Source organism: Ursus maritimus, unplaced genomic scaffold, assembly GCF_017311325.1.
Source record: "Ursus maritimus isolate PB19 unplaced genomic scaffold, ASM1731132v1 scaffold_2, whole genome shotgun sequence".
NCBI classification, from domain to species: Eukaryota; Metazoa; Chordata; class Mammalia; order Carnivora; family Ursidae; genus Ursus; species Ursus maritimus.
Window position 1 is genome coordinate 23,683,623 of NW_024424452.1, and position 22,053 is coordinate 23,705,675.

Genomic DNA, 22,053 nt, shown 5'->3' on the forward strand with positions numbered 1-22,053 from the left:
AGATCCTGCCCATTTTACCTCCTAAAATCTCAAATATGTTAACGTCCTTCATGTCTCTGACACCTTCGCCAAGCCACTGCCATCTTGGATTATTCTAAGACCCTCCAACTGGTCGATCTAACCCCATTCTGATTTTTCCCAACCCATTCTCCATATTGCAGCTACAGTGATCTTTTATTTATTTATTCTTTTCTTTTCTCTTCTTTTCTTTTTTCTTTCTTTCTTTCTTTCTTTCTTTCTTTCTTTCTTTCTTTCTTTCTTTCGAGAGAGAGAGTGCCCATGTGCCCAAGTGGGAAGCAGGAGGGCAGAGGCAGAGGGAGGGGGAGAGAGAGAATCTTAAGCAGGCTCCACGTTCAGCACAGAGCCCAATGTGGGGCTCAATCTCACGACCCTGGATCATGACCTGAGCTGAAATCAAGAGCCAGATGCTTCACTGGCTGAGCCACCCAGGCGCTGCCACAGTGATCTTTTCAAAAAACAAATCTGATCAGGTCTCCCTTGCTAAAATATGTCGCATTGCTCCAATACCTCCCTTCTCTCTCAAAAAACAACAACAACAAAACAAACAAACAAAAAACCCTCTAAACTCTACACCAAGGCCCACAAGACTCTACATGATCTGGACCCTGCTTACTTTTCCAACTCCTCCCATCTATCCCTTACCTCACACTCTGAGCACCAGCTACCCTCAAATCTCAGTAGTTCTATAAATGCTTTTTATTTTTATTTATTTTTATTTTTTAATAATAATTTTTATTATGTTATGTTAGTCACCATATACATGCTACTTTTTATATCTTTGTGTGTTTGCTCTTGTTTTTCAGACTGCACAGAAAGCCCTTCCCTTCTTCCCACCTCCATTCCTCCAGGGTTTTGCTATTCAGTTGTTATCATTGTATAACTTTGTATCAGCACAGATAGCAGCGGCCCACCAGAAACCTTGTGGTGCCCTCTGGTCTGGTTAATAAGTTAGAAAACATACAGAACTTGTTCTGGTCTGAATATTACTATCTGGGGGAGGGGCAGAGGGGAGAAGAGGCTTAGTTTAAAATTGATTAAATGATTAACCCAAGGCTACAGCTTCAGCCTCGATGATTGTTTGTTCTAGATTAGGGACAGTGGCATGGTGTGGCTTGGGTTCCAAGTATTATTTTCCCTAACAGCTCGTAATTGGGTAACTCCAAGTTTCATTTGTCCATAACTGGGGAGAGGAAATGATCTGTTGTTTCAGTTGACATTGTTAGCATATTCTGTCTTTCCCCACCAAACCCTGAGTCAACTGACAGGGACACAATGGCTTCCCTACACACCTCCTGTCAAGGTGCTCAGGCAGGACCTAAATGTGCCTCCTTTGTCTTCAGAGGCCTCTGTCAGCAAACCGTTAGGATTCCCAGTGTTGACCTCTCAGATTTTCATCAGTCTGAACCAGAGAGCACAGAAGGGAGAAGCAGGATGGAGTCAGTTCTGCTTAGAGCTCTTTTCCTAACCCACACGTGTCTCACACACATGCACACACTACCCCAGATCTGTGGCCCATCCCATAAGTCAATGCTTTCTTTCTTACCACGAAGGGAGAGAGGATCGCAAGGCAAATCCATGACAATGTTTTACCATCTTGGGGAAGCCTGTGGTCCCACTGGTGAAGAAGATGGCCATTGGGTCCACTGTCTTTGACTTAATACAGGTATGATCTGGGGATGCTGATCTGCAAAGGAATTCAGTACAAAAGGGGAGAAGTCACATTTCCTGATTTTCCATCCCCAGAGAAGCAAAAGGAACAATATGAGGCTTGGAGTCAGAAAAATGGAGGTTTCTAACACTGGAGGGGAAACCAGTTCTCCCAGTATTAGGAATTAAATGGAGTTTGAGAGTGAGTTGGATAAGTAGACTGACATTTCTTCATTTAAAAAAGGGGGAAAATACGGTGGATTGTTTTGTATGTAACAAACACCGAAATAGTACTTCCAGGCAGTGGTTTAAGTGATTTACAAATAAGAACTCATTCAATCTTCAGACCAACCCTGAAAGACAAGTACTTCTCTTATTCTGCCCATTCTGTGGATGAGAAAACTGAGGCTCAGAAATGTTTTCATAACTTGCCTGAAGACATGTAGCCAGCAAGTTGTCCAGCCAGAATTCATATTCACTCAGTTTGATCCAAAGACTGTGCTCTTAATCACACTGCTAAGCTTGTTTTTTTTACATGAACCAACTTAATAGGAATTTCACCCCACAATCTTGGCAATGAGGGGTGGGGAAGAGAAAATGAAGATGCACATTTGCCTTGGTGTAAGCTTGAGATGGAAGGTAGAATCTGTAGGGTACCCCAGTGTGCCTTGATTCTTGGGGGCTTCTCCTAGACTGGGAGTCTCTAGGGCTTATAAATGCAAGTTCCCTGTGGTGTTTGATCAGAGAAACTGCAAATTATCCCAAGGCTGCAGGACTCACTGACTCTTGCTGTGATATGATACCATATTGACTTTTGGCAATTTAGGGGAGTTTTAGAGAATATCCTTCATTTACACCATTTTTCTTGTAATTGTCTGACTTTAAAATCCAGTGTAAGATGTGACTGCAGTGCGATATTGCCTTTTGAGGCTGAAGTAAAGGATTTTAAAAACTGGGGGGTTACTTCAAGAAAACAAATCCAGTATGGTTTGTGGGTGATATGAAAAATGCCTGAAGGTTTACAGAATCAGAGTTTTGGAGGTGGAAGTGGTCTTACGTGCCTCCAACACTTCCCTAACTTTTCCTGCAAGGTATCCCTAAAGGTATGCAACCCCTAAAAGATGGAAAGTATTTGCTCCCCAAGCTGCCTGACAGCCACAGCCTCAATTTTTCTTGCAGTCTCAAGCTTTCCCTTAAAAATGCATCCCTTAATCTTTCATTCAACCTCCTCATATATTTATTTTTTATATAAACATAATATTTCAGATTCCCTACTTACAAGGAAGACACAACACAACAACCCTCTGACTTTATACATCTCCTTTGCACAGGGTTGATAATACTTTAGTGACAGAGGTGTGGAAGTTCAATACCTTATTTTACAGATAAAGCAACTGCATCCAAGAAAGGGGAAGGAACCAGCCCAGAGTTACACAGAAAATCAGTGGCATAACTGGGAAGAGAAGGTTTCTGCCATCAGACCTGGTATGTTTCCTCCCACTGGTTGTTTGTCTACCAGCACTTGGAAGTGAATGGCCTTCTCCTGCCCTTCCTTAGAAAGCACATTCATCAGAACAGAAACTCACTTAATCAATGATCTTAAGTCCAGCCACCCTTGATGGCTATGGTCAGACACCAGGAGCTTTGTTTTCAGAGTAGGACACTCGGAAGCTAAAGAATCCACCTCTGGAGCAAGGGTATCTGTGGTCACAATGCCTTTGGCTTTAGACGCTTGTAATCGGTAGAGAATGTCCTTGGCCTTCAACTGGATGGTTCCTGGCATGAATATTATTCCTGAGAATGAAAAAGGAAATCTTGTGTTTCAGGCTTGGCTTATCTGCATAGAAATCCACCAGCCTCCTGCTGTGCAGAGTATGGTCCACAGACCAGCACCATCAGCACCACCTAAGACACAAAACTCATGCCCCACCCCAAAATTATTTAATCAAAATCTGCACTTCAACAAGATCTCCAAGGGATTCCTATGCACATTGAAATTTGAAAAGGTTGCCCTAACCTCTTCTACTCTAGATGGATCTAGCCAGTAGACGGGTGGATCCTACTTTACACAGGATCTGGGACTATGCGTGTAAGTAGGACAGTGTCCCTGACATCAGGATTAACTGCATCCCTACCTCCATTTTTCTCCTCTCATTTCCTTCTCTATCAATCCTTTGTGTCATCCTGAATCTCCTCTCCCTCAGCCTGCATAACTAAATTTAACTACAGTATCCTTTGAACTTCCCTACTTTCCCTTCCATCTTCTATCACCAATTAGTTCAAGTCTTCATGTGCCCCTATTGGGTTCCAATCTCTCCAGCACGTGGGTTCTAATCTCTCCACCCGGTGCCTTGTCCTGACTCTTCCTACTACCCAACTTCCATATTATTACCTGTTCAGGTTCCACAGAACACCGACTTTTCCCACTCCACTCTTCTTCTCTTTACCAGCACTTATACCCTCTCTCCAGGAAAACACCATACTCTCCACCCAACACTGAAGGCACTGCCCACCCTCCACCTTTCCCTCCTGCAAATCTCTGCTCTATTTCAATACGGCTGTTCTTCACACAGGCTTCTCCTGACTCCTGCCCATTCTTAGAATGTCCTTCCTTTGCTTCTATCCCTCTTTAATTCTGCCTATACCAGAGGGTTCAGCTCATGTCTTGGATTTCCCATGGGCCATCTCTTAGCTCTACAGGTGACATGGCTTCTCTATACTCTCTCTGCCATTGCTGTTAATTCTTCATTCCACATGATCTTGATGGATTAATCTAGTATTTTATTGGTGAGAGAATATATGAACATGCATTATAAAGCAAATCAAAAGAGAATGCATGAGTCCCACACCAACACTAAGTATGTAGATAAATAGATAGGCAATTAAAAGGGAAAGGGAAATCTCCACAGAAGAATGCTAACTAAGAAATGTAGAAAGAATAATATAAGTAGAAAGTTCTCATATAAAACAATCATAATAATCAAGAACCATTAATGGATTCTCAAGTCATAGGGTGAAAGACAATTAGAGAACAGGATATTCACACAGTCACATTAGTATTATAGCATAGATTACTTACTAATTATAAAGGGCAAAGGTGCCTTGCAAAGGTGTTTATAAATATCACTGATGATAGGACAAACCAACTTGTTGTATGCCCTGATGTAAAGCACTGAGATAGGCAAATTATCCTTTTAGTACTCCTACTAAAAATGTTTCACTGAATGTAATCCTGAGGAAAGAGTCAGAAACACAAATTTTGTGGGACCTTCTGCAAAACAGAGAGCTTAGACATTTCCAAAATGTGGTCATACAAAAAAGTCCAGATTGAAGGAGATTGAGGAGACATAACAACTTAATGCAATGCATGATCCTCTATTAGATTTTGGATTCAAACAAAAAAAATTTCTACAAAAGACACTATGGGGACAATTAAAGAATTTTGGCTATGGATGTATCAGTGTTAGATGTCTTTGTGACAACTATGTTGTGGTTAGGTGAGGAGAATGTCTTGTGGATCATAGCAGATGCATACTCCAGTGTTTATAGCTGTTTATCTGGTGTTTATGGATGTCACAATGTCTGCAACTGATACTTAAATGACTCAGTGTGAGAGGAGTGCAAAACGTTAACAACTGATGGATCTTTTTTCTTTTTTCTTTATTTTTTAAAATTTAAATTTGATTAATTAACATATAGTGTATTGTTAGTTTCAGAGGTAGAGTTCAGTGATTTGTCAGTCTTATATAACACCAGTGCTCATTACCTGATGGATCTTCAAAAGCAAAGGATGAGATTGTGCAGGAGAAAGTGTGTGAATGGATGAACTAGAGAGTTATGACACTGTGTTTGAGGGTGTGTAAGAATGAGAGAGAGAGTGAGGGAGTGAGAAGGAGGAAAAGAATATTTGAGGGAGTCTGAAAAAGACAAAGACTGTGCAGAATATAAAAAAAGATAGAGGAATATTAATATTTCAGGACCAATTGGCTCTGGGCCAGATCTAATGTCTGTTGGGGTCTCTTTGAGTCACTGACCTGCTCGAATGCAGCCTATGACCACCAGCCACCACTCAGGCACTCGAGGCAGGATCAAGGCTAGACGGTCTCCCTGCTGCAGGCCACAGGTCTGGGTGAGGACATTGGCTGCACGGCGGGATAAGTCTGTCAACTCTCCGAAGCTCCACTTCAGTTCATCTCCTTGATTATTCACCAACCACAGGGCTGGGTTTGGACCTCTCTTACCCTCCTGGTCAAGATCATACACCATGTTTTACTTCCTACTTAAAGGAAAAGGGCGCTTTTTTGGCCAATCTATGACCATAGACACATTCAAGTGAAAATGTAGCTCAAGGACAATGATCCCATTTTGAAGCATTTATAGAACCAAGAAAAGCTGGGGATAGTGTGTGATCCAGCCAACTTCTTCTGGGCTACTGTCACCACCTCCTCTCGAGTCACATAAAACCATGAATAGCCTTCATGTCACCTATTAAAGCCTTAAAATTTCATTTCCCCATGTGTCTGTCTTAGTTTGATATGGACAGCAGTTCTCCTCTGTGCCTCAGTTTTCCCATCTATGAAATGGGTACATTTCTCATCTATGAAATGGGCACAATACTACCTAGAAGGCAGTAAAGTTTAAATTAGTTATTTAAAGAGGTAAAGTGTATATGACAGTGCTCAATAAAATTACTATCATTATTATGAAAACAGAACAAGAGATTAATTTAATTCCTGAATATTTGGGTCATTTATTTTTAAAATTAAGGTACCTCTAGAGGTGAAATAAACAAGAAGGCAGACCTGGAAGTTCCCAGATAACCCTTGTTCCCTCACAGAAACATCAAGTAATGAACAGACTAAAATAGCTTTGTAGAAATTCTAGAAACAGTCAAAGATCTCCAGCAACCAACAAATATCCAAACAATAAAAATTCATACTCAAAATGGTAAGAAATTTTATGTTGTTTTTGTTTACCCTTGCCCCATGCCCTCTCTTGGTGTTGTAAATTATGGTCAGGGGGAAGCCACCCAATTCCCAGCCCCTCCCTTGGGGCAGAAGAAAAGACTGGAATTCGTTTCAATATTCTGCCTTGTCAGGACTGGTTTCTGCCTCATCTGACTTGGAGCTCAGATAGGAATGGTGACCTAGTTTGAGTATCAGGTTGGAGGTGTCTGAAAGCAGTGGCAGATGCCACAATGAGTAACTGTAGACTGTGGCCACCTTGGGGCAGGGAGGGGGGAGGATGCTGGTGGTGGGACTACAGACACAGGAAGGCAAGAAAACATCTAGGGCCCCAAGAAGAAGGAGTGATGAGACTTTTAAGGAAATTAAAATATGAAAAAGCAGCAATGTATTTGGTAAAATTGAGAAAAAAGAAAGTACATGCATAGGCCTAGGAAAGACTCATGCCTGAGACCTTAAGTTTTCATATGGTTAGATTATTGAAGGCCTTTCTCTGCAAGAAGCCAGCTGTAAAGACAGAGGCTGGCTGCTTTTTTCAAATATCTAATTTTCAACAACAGATCACAAGGCCATGTTGCCCATTTGAAGGAATAAAAGAGATCTCCAGAAGCTGACCGTAAAGAGACACAGGTTTCAGTTATTGGACAGAGACTTTAAAATAATTGTCTTAAAAATGCTGAAAGAGCTAAAGGAAAATAGACAAAAAACTAAAGCAAATTAGAAAAACAATATATGAACAAAACGAGAACTGAACAGAAATTCTGGATCTGAAAAATACAATAACTGAATTGAAAACTTTACCAAAGGGATTCACAACAGACTCAGTCAGACAGAAGAAAGAACCAGTGAACTTGAGGGGCGCCTGGGTGGCTCAGTCGTTAAGCGTCTGCCTTCGGCTCAGGGCATGATCCCAGGGTTCTGGGATCAAGCCCCACATCAGGCTCCTCCACTGGGAGCCTGCTTCTTCCTCTCCCACTCCCCCTGATTGTGTTCCCTCTCTTGCTGGCTGTCTATCTCTGTCAAATAAATAAATAAAATCTTAAAAAAAAAAAGAATCAGTGAACTTGAACACAAGTCACTTTAAATTATGGACCCTGAGGGGCAAAAAGGATAAAAACACGAAGAAAAGTGAATAGAGCCCAAGGGACATAGTATACAAACAATCTGAGCAATATACACATTATGGGAATCCTGGAAGAAGAGAGAGAGAAAGGAGCAAAAACCTTATTTGAAAAAATAATGCCTGAGGAAAAGCAAAACCATATTTGCATTAAACACAAATTTATATAGTATTATTCATTCATTCATTCGTTTATTCATCCATACATTCAGTATATGGATATAAAAATACAAAAGGCTCAATGAACTCCAAGAAAGAAATACCAAAGAGACCCACACAGAGACACACTGTAATCAAACTACAAAAGCCAAAGACAGAATCTTGAAAGCAGCAAAAGAAAAGTAACTCATCATGTGTAAATCCTTAATAAGATTATTAGCAGGTAGCAGACCAGAAGACAGTGGGATTATAAGGGCACTTGGGTGGCTCAGCCATTAAACGTCTGCCTTCAGCTTAGGTCATGATCCCAGGGTCCTGGGATTGAGCCCCACATCGGGCTCCCTGCTCGGCAGGAAGCCTGCTTCTCCCTCTCACACTCCCCTTGCTTGTGTTTCCTCTCTTGCTGTCTCTCTCAGTCAAATAAATAAATAACATCTTAAAAAAAAAAAAAAGAAGAAGACAGTGGGATTGTTTATTTAAAATGATGGGGAAAAACCTGTCAATCAAGAAATTCTATATTCAGCAAATTGTCCTTCAAAAATGAGGGAAAAATTAGGTCAGTCTCAGATAAATAAAAATTGAGGGAATTCATTAACAAAAATTGAGAGTCTATAAGTTCATTTCTCTATAAGAAATGCTAAAAGGAGGGGCTGGGTGGCTCAGCTGGTTAAATGTCTGAGTTTGGCTCAGGTCATGATCTCAGGGTTCTGGGATCGGCCTGCATTGGACTTCCCAGTCAGCAAGGAGTCTGCTTGTCCTTCTTCCTCAGCTCCCCCCCCAAACTCGTGCTCTCTCTCTAATAAATAAAATCTTAAAAAAAAAGAAATGCTAAAAGGAGTTCAAGTTGAAATAAAAAGATGTTATAGTGTAGCTTGAATACAAAAATATAAAGTTCTTTGACAAATACATGGACAAATATAAAAACCAATATTATTGTAATTTTGGTTTGAGACTCCAGCTGTTATTCTTCTGCAGTATTTAAAAGACAAAAGCATAGAAAAGAATTATAATTCTATGTTAACAAGTACACAATATATAAATATGTAATTTGTGACATCAATAACATAAAATAGGGAGGTAAGAGGGAGCCGGAAAAGATTAGGGGTTTTGTATGCAAATGAAGTTGCTACTAGTTTAAAATAGATTGTTATAACTTTAAGATGTTATATGTAATCCCTATGGTAACCACAAAATTATCTACTCAAAGGGAAAGGAGAAGGGAATCAAAACATCACTACCAAAAAAAAAAAATCAACTAAAGACAAAGAAAGGCAGTAAGAGAGGAAATGGGAGACCAAAAGCTATGACATCAAGAAAAGAATTAACAATATGGTAATAGTAAGTTCTTCCTTATCAGTAATTACTTTAAATGTAAGTGCACTAAATTCCCCATCAAATGACTTAAATTGGCAGAATGGATTAAAAAAAGAAAACAGGATCCAACTATATGCTATCTATAAAATTATTATTTCTGTATGATGGAATATGATAAAACCATCCAAAAACTTTCAGAAATAATTTTGGAATAAAAATTTCACAATACAGGGGCGCCTGGGTGGCACAGCGGTTAAGCATCTGCCTTAGGCTCAGGGCGTGATCCCGTCGTTATGGGATCGAGCCCCACATCAGGCTCCTCCGCTATGAGCCTGCTTCTTCCTCTCCCACTCCCCCTGCTTGTGTTCCCTCTCTCACTGGCTGTCTCTATCTCTGTCTAATAAATAAATAAATAATCTTAAAAAAAAATTTCACGATACATTATTAATTTAAAAAAGCAAAACCGTATTTACATTAATCTAAATGTGTACAGTAGTATCCATTCATTCATTCATTCAATATATATTTACTAAATTCTCATTATCTGTTAGGCACTGTTCTTAGACCAAAGGATACAATAGTGAACAAGACATACATATACACACCTACGTACATGGTTTTAAATATTTTTTTAAAGATTTTCTTTATTTAGTTGAGAGAGACAGCAAGCACAGAGGGAGAGTGAAAGAGAGAAGCAGACTCCCGCTGAGCAGGGAGCCCAATGTGGGGCATGATCCTGGGACCCTGAGATCATGACCTGAGCTGAAGGCAGACGCTTAACCAACTGAGCCACCCAGGCACCCTGGTATTAAATATTTACAGCCAATTTTCATTTTTTTGTTTAAGTAAACTTTCTTATTTTCCCTAAGCTTTCTCTAATGACCATGCTTTTTAAAAGGACTTTATTTTTTTAAATTAATTTCCAAAGCAAATTCAGAGTAAAAGTTTGGGCAATGCAGAATCCTATGAACAGAAAAATTTCTTATAAACAGAAAAACGTCTTCAAATATCTCATCACATTTTTGCTACCTGAAGGTCAGCACTGAAATTATCTGGTGCTTATTCTTCCAGCAATTTTTTTCCACGTATGTGCAAACCTGATCCCACCACACTTGCTCCATATGATTGGAACAAAAGAGTGTATCTCACCTGAGATAAGGTGAGGTTAATACATATGTATATTCACGTGTAAGTATTCATACCTATGGAAAAAATTAGTGTTACGAAAAAATTCTTGCCCAAAAGATTATGGAATATTTGGCAAGTGTAATGACTAGTTATGCACTGCTTATATAAGGGGAGCAGAGTATGTAATATTATTGTAGGAGTTTTAAAAAGGTTGGAAAAGCTGTTGTCTCAAGATAGAAAACATGGGTTGCTCAGAACTCAGGCTATTTTAGACCTAACTCTTACAACCTGAAGAAGATATTGCTTAAGCAGTGATGGATTTTTGTGTTAAGGATTAATCTGATAATGTGATGCTCAGATAAAGCTGTTTTCCCAGAAGACAGAAACACCCTCTACACTTGGAGTTGAAATTTAAATTTTTATGTGGTAATGTTTGAAGCCAAAGGAAATTATGAAATAGTTTCAAAAGATAAAATGCTTAGTATTTAACTTAGCAATAAAGAGGATAAACAACTAATTAACAGAGCAACAGGGACGAATCTCAAAAACAATAATGCTGAATCAAAGAAATCAGACACAAAAGGGTGCATCTTCTATTATTCCACTTCTATGAAACCCTAGGAAAGAGAAATATAATCTCCTGTAGCAGCAGCTCAGTGTGGTTGCCTGGGGCTCAGAGTGGGGTGGGTAGGGACCGACTAGGAAGGAACAAAAGGAAACTTCTGGGGTGATAGAAATGTTCTAAAACTCCAAGTTTACACTTTTTAGTGTAAAAGGTATGCATTTCATTCTATGTAATTCTATGCATATTCATTCTATGTATACATCAACATAGTTGATTTAAATAAGCAAAAACCTACATAGCAACTCTTTGCTAATCTCTAACTAAAATATACCTTGAAGAAGGAAAATTGGAAAGGTAGATCAATTACTTTAAGTATTCAAAAATGAGATGATTCTTTCTGAATATCAAAACACGTGAGAGGGGCACCTGGGTGGCTCAGTCGGTTGTGTCTGCCTTCAGCTCAGATCATGATCTCAGGGTCTTGGGATGAAGCCCCACATAGGGCTCCCTGCTCACTGCGGAGTCTGCTTCTCCCTCTCCCTCTGCTCCTCCCCCCTGCTCGTGCTCTTGTCTCTCTCAAATAAATAAAATCTTTTTTAAAAATGTAAGGGTTTATGACCTATAGAAAAAAATAGCCTCAGTCTTATTTTGCATGAAATATAAGTTGAAATTCAATGTTTCCATAAATTAATGATGGAATATGACAGACTAACAGAATTTATATCCAAATTGACATAGATAGAACATTTTACCCAATAATGATATAATTCACATTCTTTTCCATTCCATTTGGAACATGTACCAACCTCAAAAAATCTCAAAAGTTTAAAATAGAGTATGTTTTCTGACCACAGTGGAATTAAGCTAGGAATCATTAACAACAAGGCAATGAGAAACCCACCCCCAAGTATGTGGAAACTAACCAATATGCTTCCACATAATCTATCAGTCAGAGAAGGAGCAAAGAGGCAAATAGAAAATATTTTCATCTGAATGATAATAAAATATGACCTACCAAAATTTGTGCAATGCACCTAAAAGGAATGCTTAGTGGAAAATTTGTATTTTTAAATGCATACATTAGAAAAGAAGGCAGGCCCAAAAGCTTCCATATCAAGAAGCTGAAAAAAGAAATCAAAGGAAATCAAATCAAAGGAAAGTAGGAGGAAGGAAATAATAAAGATAAGATGGTGCATCAGTGGAATGGAAAACAAGTAACACCATTGAGAATATCAGTGAAGCCAAAGCTGGTTTTGAAAAGGTAAATAAAATTGATAAACTCAAAGGAAAAAAGAGAATGAAGGTATTAACAATATTAGGAATGAAAACGTGTATGCATGCAATACGTATTGCATGGTGCACCAGGTGTTATACACAAGTAATGAATCATGGAACTTTACATCAAAAACTAGGGTGTACTGAATGGTGACTAACATAATATAATAAAAAATTATTATAAAAAAAAGAAAACGTGTATGCAATTACAATTCTTTTTTTAAAAAAGATTTTATTTATTTATTTGTCATAGAGAGAGGGAGAGAGAGAGAGCAAGAACGAGAGAGTGCACAAGCAGAGGGAGCGGCAGGCAGAGGGAGAAGCAGGCTCCCCGCTGAGCAAGGAGCCCTATGCCGCAGGTAGATGCCTAACCAACTGAGCCACCCAGGCGTTCCTGCGATTACAATTCTTACAGACATTAAAATAGCAACAAGAGAAGATTATGAATAATTTTATGCCAATAAATCTGACAACTTGCATGAAATGAACAAATTGCTAAAAAAAAAAAAACCAACTCAACTCGCCAAAACTGATAGAATCAAAATCTAAATAATCTTATATCTATTAAAGAAGTTAAATCCATTACTGAAAGTTTTCTTACAATGAAAACTCCAGATTTTATGTCTAAAAGCTTTGGTGTTAATTTGGGTCCTTTCTCTATTCTTTTGAATAAGTCTTGCCAGTGGCTTATTGATCTTATTTATTCTTTCAAAGAACAAGCTTCTAGTTCTGTTGATCTGCTCTACTCTGCTCCTGGTTTCTAATTCATTGATCTCTGCTCTAATCTTGATAAACTGCTTTCTCATGTGTGGGTTAGGCCTGTTCTTCTGTTCCAGCTCCAGCTTCTTCAGGTGAGAATATAAAAACTGCATTTTAGATTTTTCTATTCTTTTGAGCGAGGCTTGGATGGCTGTGTATTTTCCCCTTAGGACTGCCTTTGCAGTGTCCCATAGGTTTTGGACCGTTGTGTTTTCATTCACTGTGTTTTCATTATCGTTGGTCTCCATAAATTGTTTAAACTGATTTTTAATCTCCTGGTTTATCCAATCATTCTTGAGCAGGATGATTCTTAGTTTCCAAGTGTTTGAGTTTCCTCCAAATTTTTCCTTGTGATTGAGTTCCAATTTCAAAGCACTGTGGTCTGAGAATATGCAGGGAATAATTTCAGTCTTTTGGTATTGGTTGAGACCTGTTTTGTGACCCAGTATATGCTATTCTGGAGAACGTTCCATGTGCATTCGAAAAGAATGAGTATTCTGTTGTTCTGGGGTGTAGTGTTCTATATATATCTATGAGGTTGATCAGTGTGATAGATCATATCAACAAGAAAAGAGTCAAGTACCATATGATCCCTTCAATAGTTGCAGAAAAAGCATTTGACAAAATACAGCATCCTTTCCTGATTAAAACCCTTCAGAGTGTAGGAATAGAGGGTACATTCCTCAATCTCATAAAAACCATCTATGAAAAGCCTACAGCAAATATCAGTCTCAATGGGGAAAAGCTGGAAGCCTTTCCCTTAAGATCAGGAACACGACAAGGATGCCCACTCTCACCATTATTATTCAACATAGTATTAGAAGTCCTTGCAACAGCAATCAGGCAACAAAAAGGGATAAAATGTATCCAAATGGGGAAAGAAGAAGTCAAACTCTGTCTCTCTTCGCAGATGACATGATACTCTATATGGAAAACCCAGAAGAATCCACGCCCAAACTACTAGAAGTTATACAGCAATTCAGTAATGTGGCGGCATACGACATCAATGCTCAGAAATCAGTTGCATTTCTATACATGAACAATGAGACTGAAGAAAGAGAAATTAGGGAATCCATCCCATTTACAATAGCACCAAAAACCATACGTTACCTTGGAATTAACTTAACCAGAGACGTAAAGGACCTATATTCTAGAAACTATAAATCACTCTTGAAAGACATTGAGGAAGACATAAAAAGATGGAAAGATATTCCATGCTCATGGATTGGAAGAATTAACATAGTTAAAATGTCCATGCTACCCAGAGCAATCTACACTTTCAATGCTATCCCGATCAAAATACCGATGACATTTTTCAAAGAACTGGAACAAATAGTCCTTAAATTTGTATGGAAACAGAAAAGGCCCCGAATCTCCAAGGAACTGTTGAAAAGGAAAAACAAAGCTGGGGGCATCACAATGCCGGATTTCGAGCTGTACTACAAAGCTGTGATCACAAAGACAGCATGGTACTGGCACAAAAACAGACACATAGACCAATGGAACAGAATAGAGAGCCCAGAAATGGACCCTCGGCTCTTTGGGCAACTAATCTTTGATAAAGCAGGAAAAAACATCCGGTGGGAAAAAGACAGTCTCTTCAATAAATGGTGCTGGGAAAATTGGACAGCTACATGCAAAAGAATGAAACTTGACCACTCTCTCACACCATACACAAAAATAAACTCCAAATGGATGAAAGACCTCGATGTGAGACAGGAATCCATCAAAATTCTAGAGGAGAACATAGGCAGCAACCTCTACGACATCGGCCAAAGCAACCTTTTTCATGACACATCCCCAAAGGCAAGAGAAACAAAAGATAAAATGAATTTATGGGACTTCATCAAGATTAAAAGTTTCTGCACAGCCAAGGAAACAGTCAGAAAAACTAAGAGGCAGCCCACGGAATGGGAGAAGATACTTGCAAATGACACTACAGATAAAAGACTGGTATTCAAGATCTACAAAGAACTTCTCAAACTCAATACACAAGAAACAAATAAACAAATCAAAAAATGGGCAGAAGATGTGAACAGACACTTTTCTAATGAAGACATAAAAATGGCTAGCAGACACATGAAAAAATGTTCAAAATCATTAGCCATCAGGGAAATTCAAATCAAAACCACCTTGAGATACCACCTTATGCCAGTTAGAATGGCAAAAATGGACAAAGCAGGAAACAACAAATGTTGGAGAGGATGTGGAGAAAGGGGATCCCTCCTACATTGTTGGTGGGAATGCAAGTCGGTACAGCCACTTTGGAAAACAGTGTGGAGATCCCTTAAAAAGTTAAAAATTGAGCTACCCTATGATCCAGCAATTGCACTACTGGGTATTTACCCCAAAGATACTGATGTAGTGAAGAGAAGGGCCATATGCACCCCAATGTTCATAGCAGCATTGTCCACAATAGCTAAATCGTGGAAGGAGCCGAGATGTCCTTCAACAGATGACTGGATTAAGAAGATGTGGTCCATATATACAATGGAATATTACTCCGCTATCAGAAAGAACGAGTTCTCAACATTTGCTGCAACATGGACGGCACTGGAGGAGATAATGCTAAGTGAAATAAGTCAAGCAAAGAAAGACAACTATCATATGATTTCTCTCATCTATGGAACATAAGAACTAGGAAGATCGGTAGGGGAAGAAAGGGATAAAGAAAGGGGGGGTAATCAGAAGGGGAGCAACCATTCAGCTCTACTGATTAGTTGTTGTAATATAGGAATGAATGTTTAGTATTATGAGATGTGCCTTTACAAAAGAAACCCCAAAGCCCAATTCTGCTTCCTGTACTCTGTTGCTTTCTCTGGGCCAAAGCATTTCCTCTTCCACGTACATACTTACAACACATCCATGAGAAAGTTAACAGCCCATTGCTAAAACACAACCAAGTTATGGCCAGACACCAACATTGCTTATCTTGTGCTGCTGTTCAGGGAACTGATGCATTCAAATTCATTCAACAAATAGTTAAATGTGCCAGATATGTTCTACACACTGGGCATACAACAGTTAAAAAACAGTAAAAATTCCACTCGCTCATTGAACTTACATTCTAGTGATGCTGACCCTACACATGTATCAGAATTACAAAAGACACAGACTTTCTGTGAATACCATGGAGGATTCCTTTATGGGATGCTGGGATAAAAGTCTAATAGTTTCAAAATAACATGAGGACCCTCTTAAACTGTACAGGCTCTAGGACTGTTGCTAATTTTTTATGTAAAATTACAGAATTATGGGTGCCAGGCACCTGGGTGGCTCAGTCGGTTAAGGGTCTACCTTCAATCCAGGTCATGATCTCTGGGTCCTGGGATTGAGTCCTGAGTCCTGCTCAGTGGGGAGTCTGTTTCTCCCTCTCCCTCTGCCCCTCCTACCACCCCACTGGTGCGCTCACTCTCTCTCTTTCTAATGAAAAAAAAATCTTTAAAAATTGGAGAATTAAATTTAGGAGCGACAAAACATAGGGTCACTGACCCAGAGAAATCTAGGCAGACCAGACCATTGAATAATCAGGTGCTTGGAATGTTTGACAGTTCATAAATTAAATTTTTGGGGCAAATATTATGGGACAAAGAGCCAGGCAATATGGGGCAATTATTTATCTGTTTAGGGATGATTTTCAGCTTTGTGGTTAACAACTATTTGACTCTTTTTATTAAGCAATCTTTAATATTAAGGTGCATCCAGGGTGGTAGGAAGAATTTGTTTCTGTTATGATTTTTGCCAAAACAAACAAAATGTAACTCCACTAACATTGTACTCACCTCTCCTAAGACATGAAGTGGGGAATCACTGTCTAAAGAGAAAAAATGAAGAGTTGTACATTTTTTTTACTTTCCTACCACNNAGGAAGGAAGGAAGGAAGGAAGGAAGGAAGGAAGGAAGGAAGGAAGGAAGGAATTTGTACAGAATGTGACCTCTTGTGAACAGATTTGGGAGGCTTCCCCAGGAATCAATTAAAGTTGTATGTACTATCTGAGGAGCCTAGAGTATCAAAGGATTTAATTTCCAAGAATAGTCAGGTGTTATAAATTGGTGGTCTGTATTCCATGCCTGTTCATATATTGTCTGGCTTACCAGGCACTATCTTTTGTCTTATAACATATTGTTTGCCAACACACACATGCACACACTCAGAAGATTTTGAAAAAAAAAAAGTTGGATTTCTAACATATTTTATAAGTAAAATATGTTGAAATGAGAGTTAAAATAAATTCTATTTCTTTATTATGGTTTTGGTTGTGTTGTCATTTGGGCCATGGATCAGTTCTTGGGTGATATCTGTTAAGTTGTAAGGGAGGTCCAGGAAGTCAGAGGGGACTGCAGTGGACCCTCTGAAGGGTCTTTCATAGGAACAATGTCAAGACCTATGGGGCTTGTAAGGCAGGTTTCAAAATTTTTATTCCACCAATGTTAATCGAGGGACAGCTAGAGCTAGGTGACAGGTGCCATGCATCACTAGAGAGACACTGATCATGATCAAGGCAATTGGAAAAGTGAAAACAGACAGATGAGAAGTGTTGTGAGAATAAATAAATATTAAGTGGATGAGGATGCTGGGAGGTGGGAAGAATTTGGAGACATGAAGAAATTGGCAAGGATTGGTAATGAAATTATAAAACCCAACAAAGATGTGGGATCCCTGTGGTCATATTTACTTGGTGGTTATCTCCATGGGTTGATGTGTTAACTGACTGTAAAGACTACATAAAGATAAATCAGGGGAAAAGTGGTGGCATCACTTCTTCCTCTCCACCTCCTCCCTCTCCAGCCTGTCTCACGGTTCAAAAGTTCTTAACTAGATTACTGGTCAGGGCAGTGACGAAAGTCATTTTAGAGTCTGAAGGCAGAGATGTTGGCATCATCAGATTGTGAGACCAGGTTAAATAATGTATTATAGACTCAAACAACCTGGACCCAAATCCTGTTCCTTCATTTACTGGGTATGTGGTGGTTTCTGAGGGTTATTTAAACCCTTGGAACCTCAGTTTTCCTGTCTGGAAAATGGGAATGATGAGACTATCCATCTAATCATAGTATTAAATGCAAAGTGTTTGACATGGCATATAAAAAATGCTCTCGCTAATTGAGCCCTCTGTTTTCCTTGGTGTTACTATGTAAATTCAGAGAAAGGAAAAAGAAGGAGGTGGGGAGGAAGCCCACATGTTAGTTGAATACTAACATATAAGTGCAGGTTCATGGGAAATTTAAAATTATACAAACTTCCTTTTTATTTTGTAAAAATAAACCATTTTACAATTTATGACCTCCAGCCAAATATTACAAGTATAGGTTAAACATTTCTCTTACCTTTTCTTCTTAAAAAAATTTTATTTTGTTTTATTTAAATTCAATTAATTAACATAGTAACTTTCTACTCCATCTTATATTAACTCTCTGGTCTGTCTCTTGGGGAAAGACAACCCGATCACTTGGGTTTTCCTGCAGAGACGTGTAACCTCTAGACTTTATTTCTCTGGACAGACCCTAAAGCCGTGCTCAAGTGGGCAGTTGATAGGGAGGAATCCAGCTGCACTTGCCATCCTCACAGAACGACAGATGACATGACTTAGCTATAGATGTCAGGTGCTCATGTGTACAATCAGGTGATCTGTCCTTTCCCTATGAGTGTAGCCTGAAGTTAAGCCTACATTTGATGAGACAAATGCCAGTTAGGTTCATAGTCTCATTAGGTGAAGGTAAGAATTCAGACTAACATCAACTTGCTGACCTTGTGATTAGAAACTTTGCACTTGATCACAATTGTGTGATGTTTCTTAAATGAGATTATCCCCGTTTCACAGATAAAACCACTGAGGCTCAGAGAAGTGAGAAAGTAACCAGGCTGAGAACTGAATCCCCAAACATGAGCTTTTCCCACAACAATGGTAAGCTAAGACAGAAGCCATTCCTGGTTCTGTGCCCCTCAGCCTACTAGGAGCATGATGAGGTCAGTGAGGCCATTCCTGTCCTCACCTCCCATCATGGGTGGCTCCTTACCTTCTCCATTTGAGTCCAGTAGTCTAAGACATCACTTGCAAAGTTAAATTCCTCAGGTACGTCGTAGTCATTCCATCTCAGGGCTCCAACTCCTGAAAGAGACTGGCAGCGAAGGTACCCAGGGGCAGGGTGAAAGCCACGGTAGGGTTTGCGGATGCCCCAGAGGACACGGAACTTCATCAGCCACTGCATGGTGGACAGTCCTCAGGAAGGCGGCACAGAATTCTCAGGTCACCACCTGCCTTGGGAAGAGATGGCTAATAGACTGGTCACGGAACAGTAATTTCCTCCACAAAGGAGGGCAATGGCTTTGTTAGAGTAATAGCTTTGTTTTAGCTTACCAGAATTTGGAAGGCACAAGGCCCATCCACATCTCTACCCCCTCTCTTGTTAATATCCTGTCCTGGATTCTGTGAGCCAACAATTTTTCCCGCCTGAAACAGGGTTTCTGTCACTTGAGACTATCAAGATACTGACAAATACACATCACCACACTCAGGGAAGACCAGACTAATATCACAACACCCTCCCTAGTGGACTGAGATCTGGCTGAGGGGGTCTTTCCCAGGACAACATTCAGGCAGCTATTTCCAACCCATCAGAGCTGACCCATGAGATGAAACTCATTTTCCACTCCAGATCCCAACAAAGACTCCTTTCACGTGACAAGCAGAAACTTCATTTATTATTATTGAAGTCTGATTGTGAAAACTGCCTTAAGCTAGAACGATCTTTCCATGAGAATGTTGACCGAAGAAAACCACTTCACAAACCACTTTGAGATACAAGCACTTCGCCACCAAAACCAATAAAGCCTCCTCCCCCTTGGTTTCAGCAATCACATAATACCATTTGACAACAGACCACAGAACAGATCAATAAAACCTGGCTCAGTTTATTTTCAGCCAGTTTAGACCAATAATAACCTAACCCCAATTTTGATGCTGCCCCCAGAAGCCTACTTCACATTCCTAGCTGGGGGAGGGACTGCTACTTATGCAATTCAGTTAATGGCTGCAGAAAAGAGGATAGATACATGAAAAGTTCGTTCCTTAGAGTTTGCTTGTCAGCACGGATCCTTGGGCCACATGACTTAAAGTATGTCCCCTTTCTTTTTAGTGCCTCTTGATCAACGGTATCATCTCGTGTTTCATCAGAGCACTTTTGGGCAAGAAAGAGACACTAAGACCTCAGCTGGCCCAGATCTGGCCCTCAGACATATTCCTGTTGGCTCTCGGTCTTTGGAGGAAAAAATTAAATTGTCAACATTTAAACCTTGGGCGATTTCATTTAAAAGTTTTGAGGGTCTTTCTTGCAAACATAGAAAGTTTGGCAATACTGGGCCTTTCAAACTGGTACAAATCCCTGGAGCTGAGAATTTTTATATGCTTCATTGAAAAGGAATGTTCTCCAATTTCACATGGTTTCCACCACTCCTTATTTTGTTACACCTACTTTTTTCTCCATTTACTGTACCTGTCAAGCCTCTGATATTTGAGCTTAACATATTTATTTAGGCCAACATCCCAAAAGGGGATTTGGGTTGCAAGGCAAGTTTAGTTGCAGAGCTGGTTCTAGAAGTCTGCCTTCCCTGTTTTTTTGTCCAATACCTCCCTCCCTCCACGAGCATGAACTGATTCAGAGCAGGAATACCAGATTCACTTGCCATTTACTCAGGATCTTCTTTAAAAGACCCAAAGTCAGTGCAAACAGCCCCTGAATAAGTGGCTAAAGACAAAAACCAAAGGGAGAGAAATAATGAGGAAATTAATTAATCCTTTATTATGGGCTAATTTGCATCCCCTCAAAATTCATCTTTGGAAGTCCTAACCCCCCGTACTTCACAATGTGACTGTATTTGGAGACAGAATCTTTGCAGAGGTGATTAAGTTAAAATGAGGTCATTAGATGGACCCTAATCCAATATGACCTGTGTCCTTATGAGAAGAAGTTAGGACACAGACACACATAGGGGAAAATGACATGTGAATATGAAAATAGCTATCCACAAGCCAAGGAGTGAAGCCTCAGAAGAAATCAACCCTGCAGATAGCTTGATCTCAGGCTTCTAGCCTCCAGAACTATGAGAAAATAAATTGCTGTTGTTTGAGCTCCCCATCCCCGCAGTCTGTGCTACTTCGTTATGGCAGCCCTAGCAAACTAACACTTCTTTTAACCAAGTAAAAATGAATTTGGTATCACCTTATAAATGTGTTTGCAATTCTAACTTCATCTTCCCCACATGAGAGGACCAAACACAGTGCCCAGCTGAGGACCGTGGTAGCCGAGAGTGTGCCCTTAGGAGTCATACATTATAGCTTCCAATTCCAGCCCCTTCCCTCACCACCTATGTAAATGGGCAATTTTCTTAACCTCTGTCTAAAATATGGAAATGCTGGCAGCCCCTATTTCCTAAAGTGGTGGTGATGGATGAATGACATCCCTCACAAAGCATTTAGGCACAGACTCAGTAGGGATGAGTACTCCAGAAATGGGAGCTACTATTAGTTACTGCACCCTCTGGGGAAACTCTCGCCAGCTTAATCTTTGGAATTAGGGTGTACAAAGAAGGAACAAGAATAAATTAAAGAACAATCTTTTGAATTGACTTATTTTTTAAAAGATTATTTATTTGAGAAAGAGAGAGAATGTGAGTGGGGGGAGGGGGGCAGGAAAGAAATCCTCAAGCAGACTCCCCGCTGCGTACGCTTCATCCCAGGACCCTGAGATCATGACCTGAGCTGGAATCAAGAGTCGGATGCCCAACCCTGACTGAGCCACTCAGGCGCCCCTAAAGTGCTTTAAAGTGCATTTTGAGGTCAGATTGGCATTGTGGCTTTGAGAGGTGGTCAGGCTCAGCATTACTTGCCCAGGTACACAGTGTCTTGAATAGTTCCTGCAACAGAGCTCTAATTTCACAAGTCTTTGGACTGAAAAAGCTAATTATTTTATAAGGCAACATACTTAGTGTATAAGGGATCCTGGAGTTACATAGCCAAGTTTGGTTTTGCTGCTTAGAGGCTGAGTAATCTCGGCCACTGTTTATGTCTCTGAACCTGAAGACACACTAGTAATACCTGACT

General features: G+C 39.8%; 1 protein-coding gene across 4 annotated transcripts in view; it reads right to left on the bottom strand.

Annotated features, from left to right (window-relative positions):
• The window catches only part of ACSM1 (acyl-CoA synthetase medium chain family member 1), a 56,068-nt gene that overhangs the window by 33,289 nt on the left and 726 nt on the right, over window positions 1-22,053 (bottom strand). For 3 of the 4 annotated variants that reach the window (XM_040635255.1, XM_008696969.2, XM_040635256.1), the window contains exons 2-5: window positions 18,971-19,212; window positions 5,703-5,913; window positions 3,255-3,462; window positions 1,565-1,705 (exon numbers count right to left, since the gene is read on the bottom strand). In XM_040635255.1, coding sequence (XP_040491189.1) covers window positions 1,565-1,705; window positions 3,255-3,462; window positions 5,703-5,913; window positions 18,971-19,162 — 752 coding nt within the window. In that variant the 5' untranslated portion in view covers window positions 19,163-19,212. The remainder of the gene's footprint in view (window positions 1-1,564; window positions 1,706-3,254; window positions 3,463-5,702; window positions 5,914-18,970; window positions 19,213-22,053) is intronic. The other variant, XM_040635254.1, reaches the window with a different exon arrangement.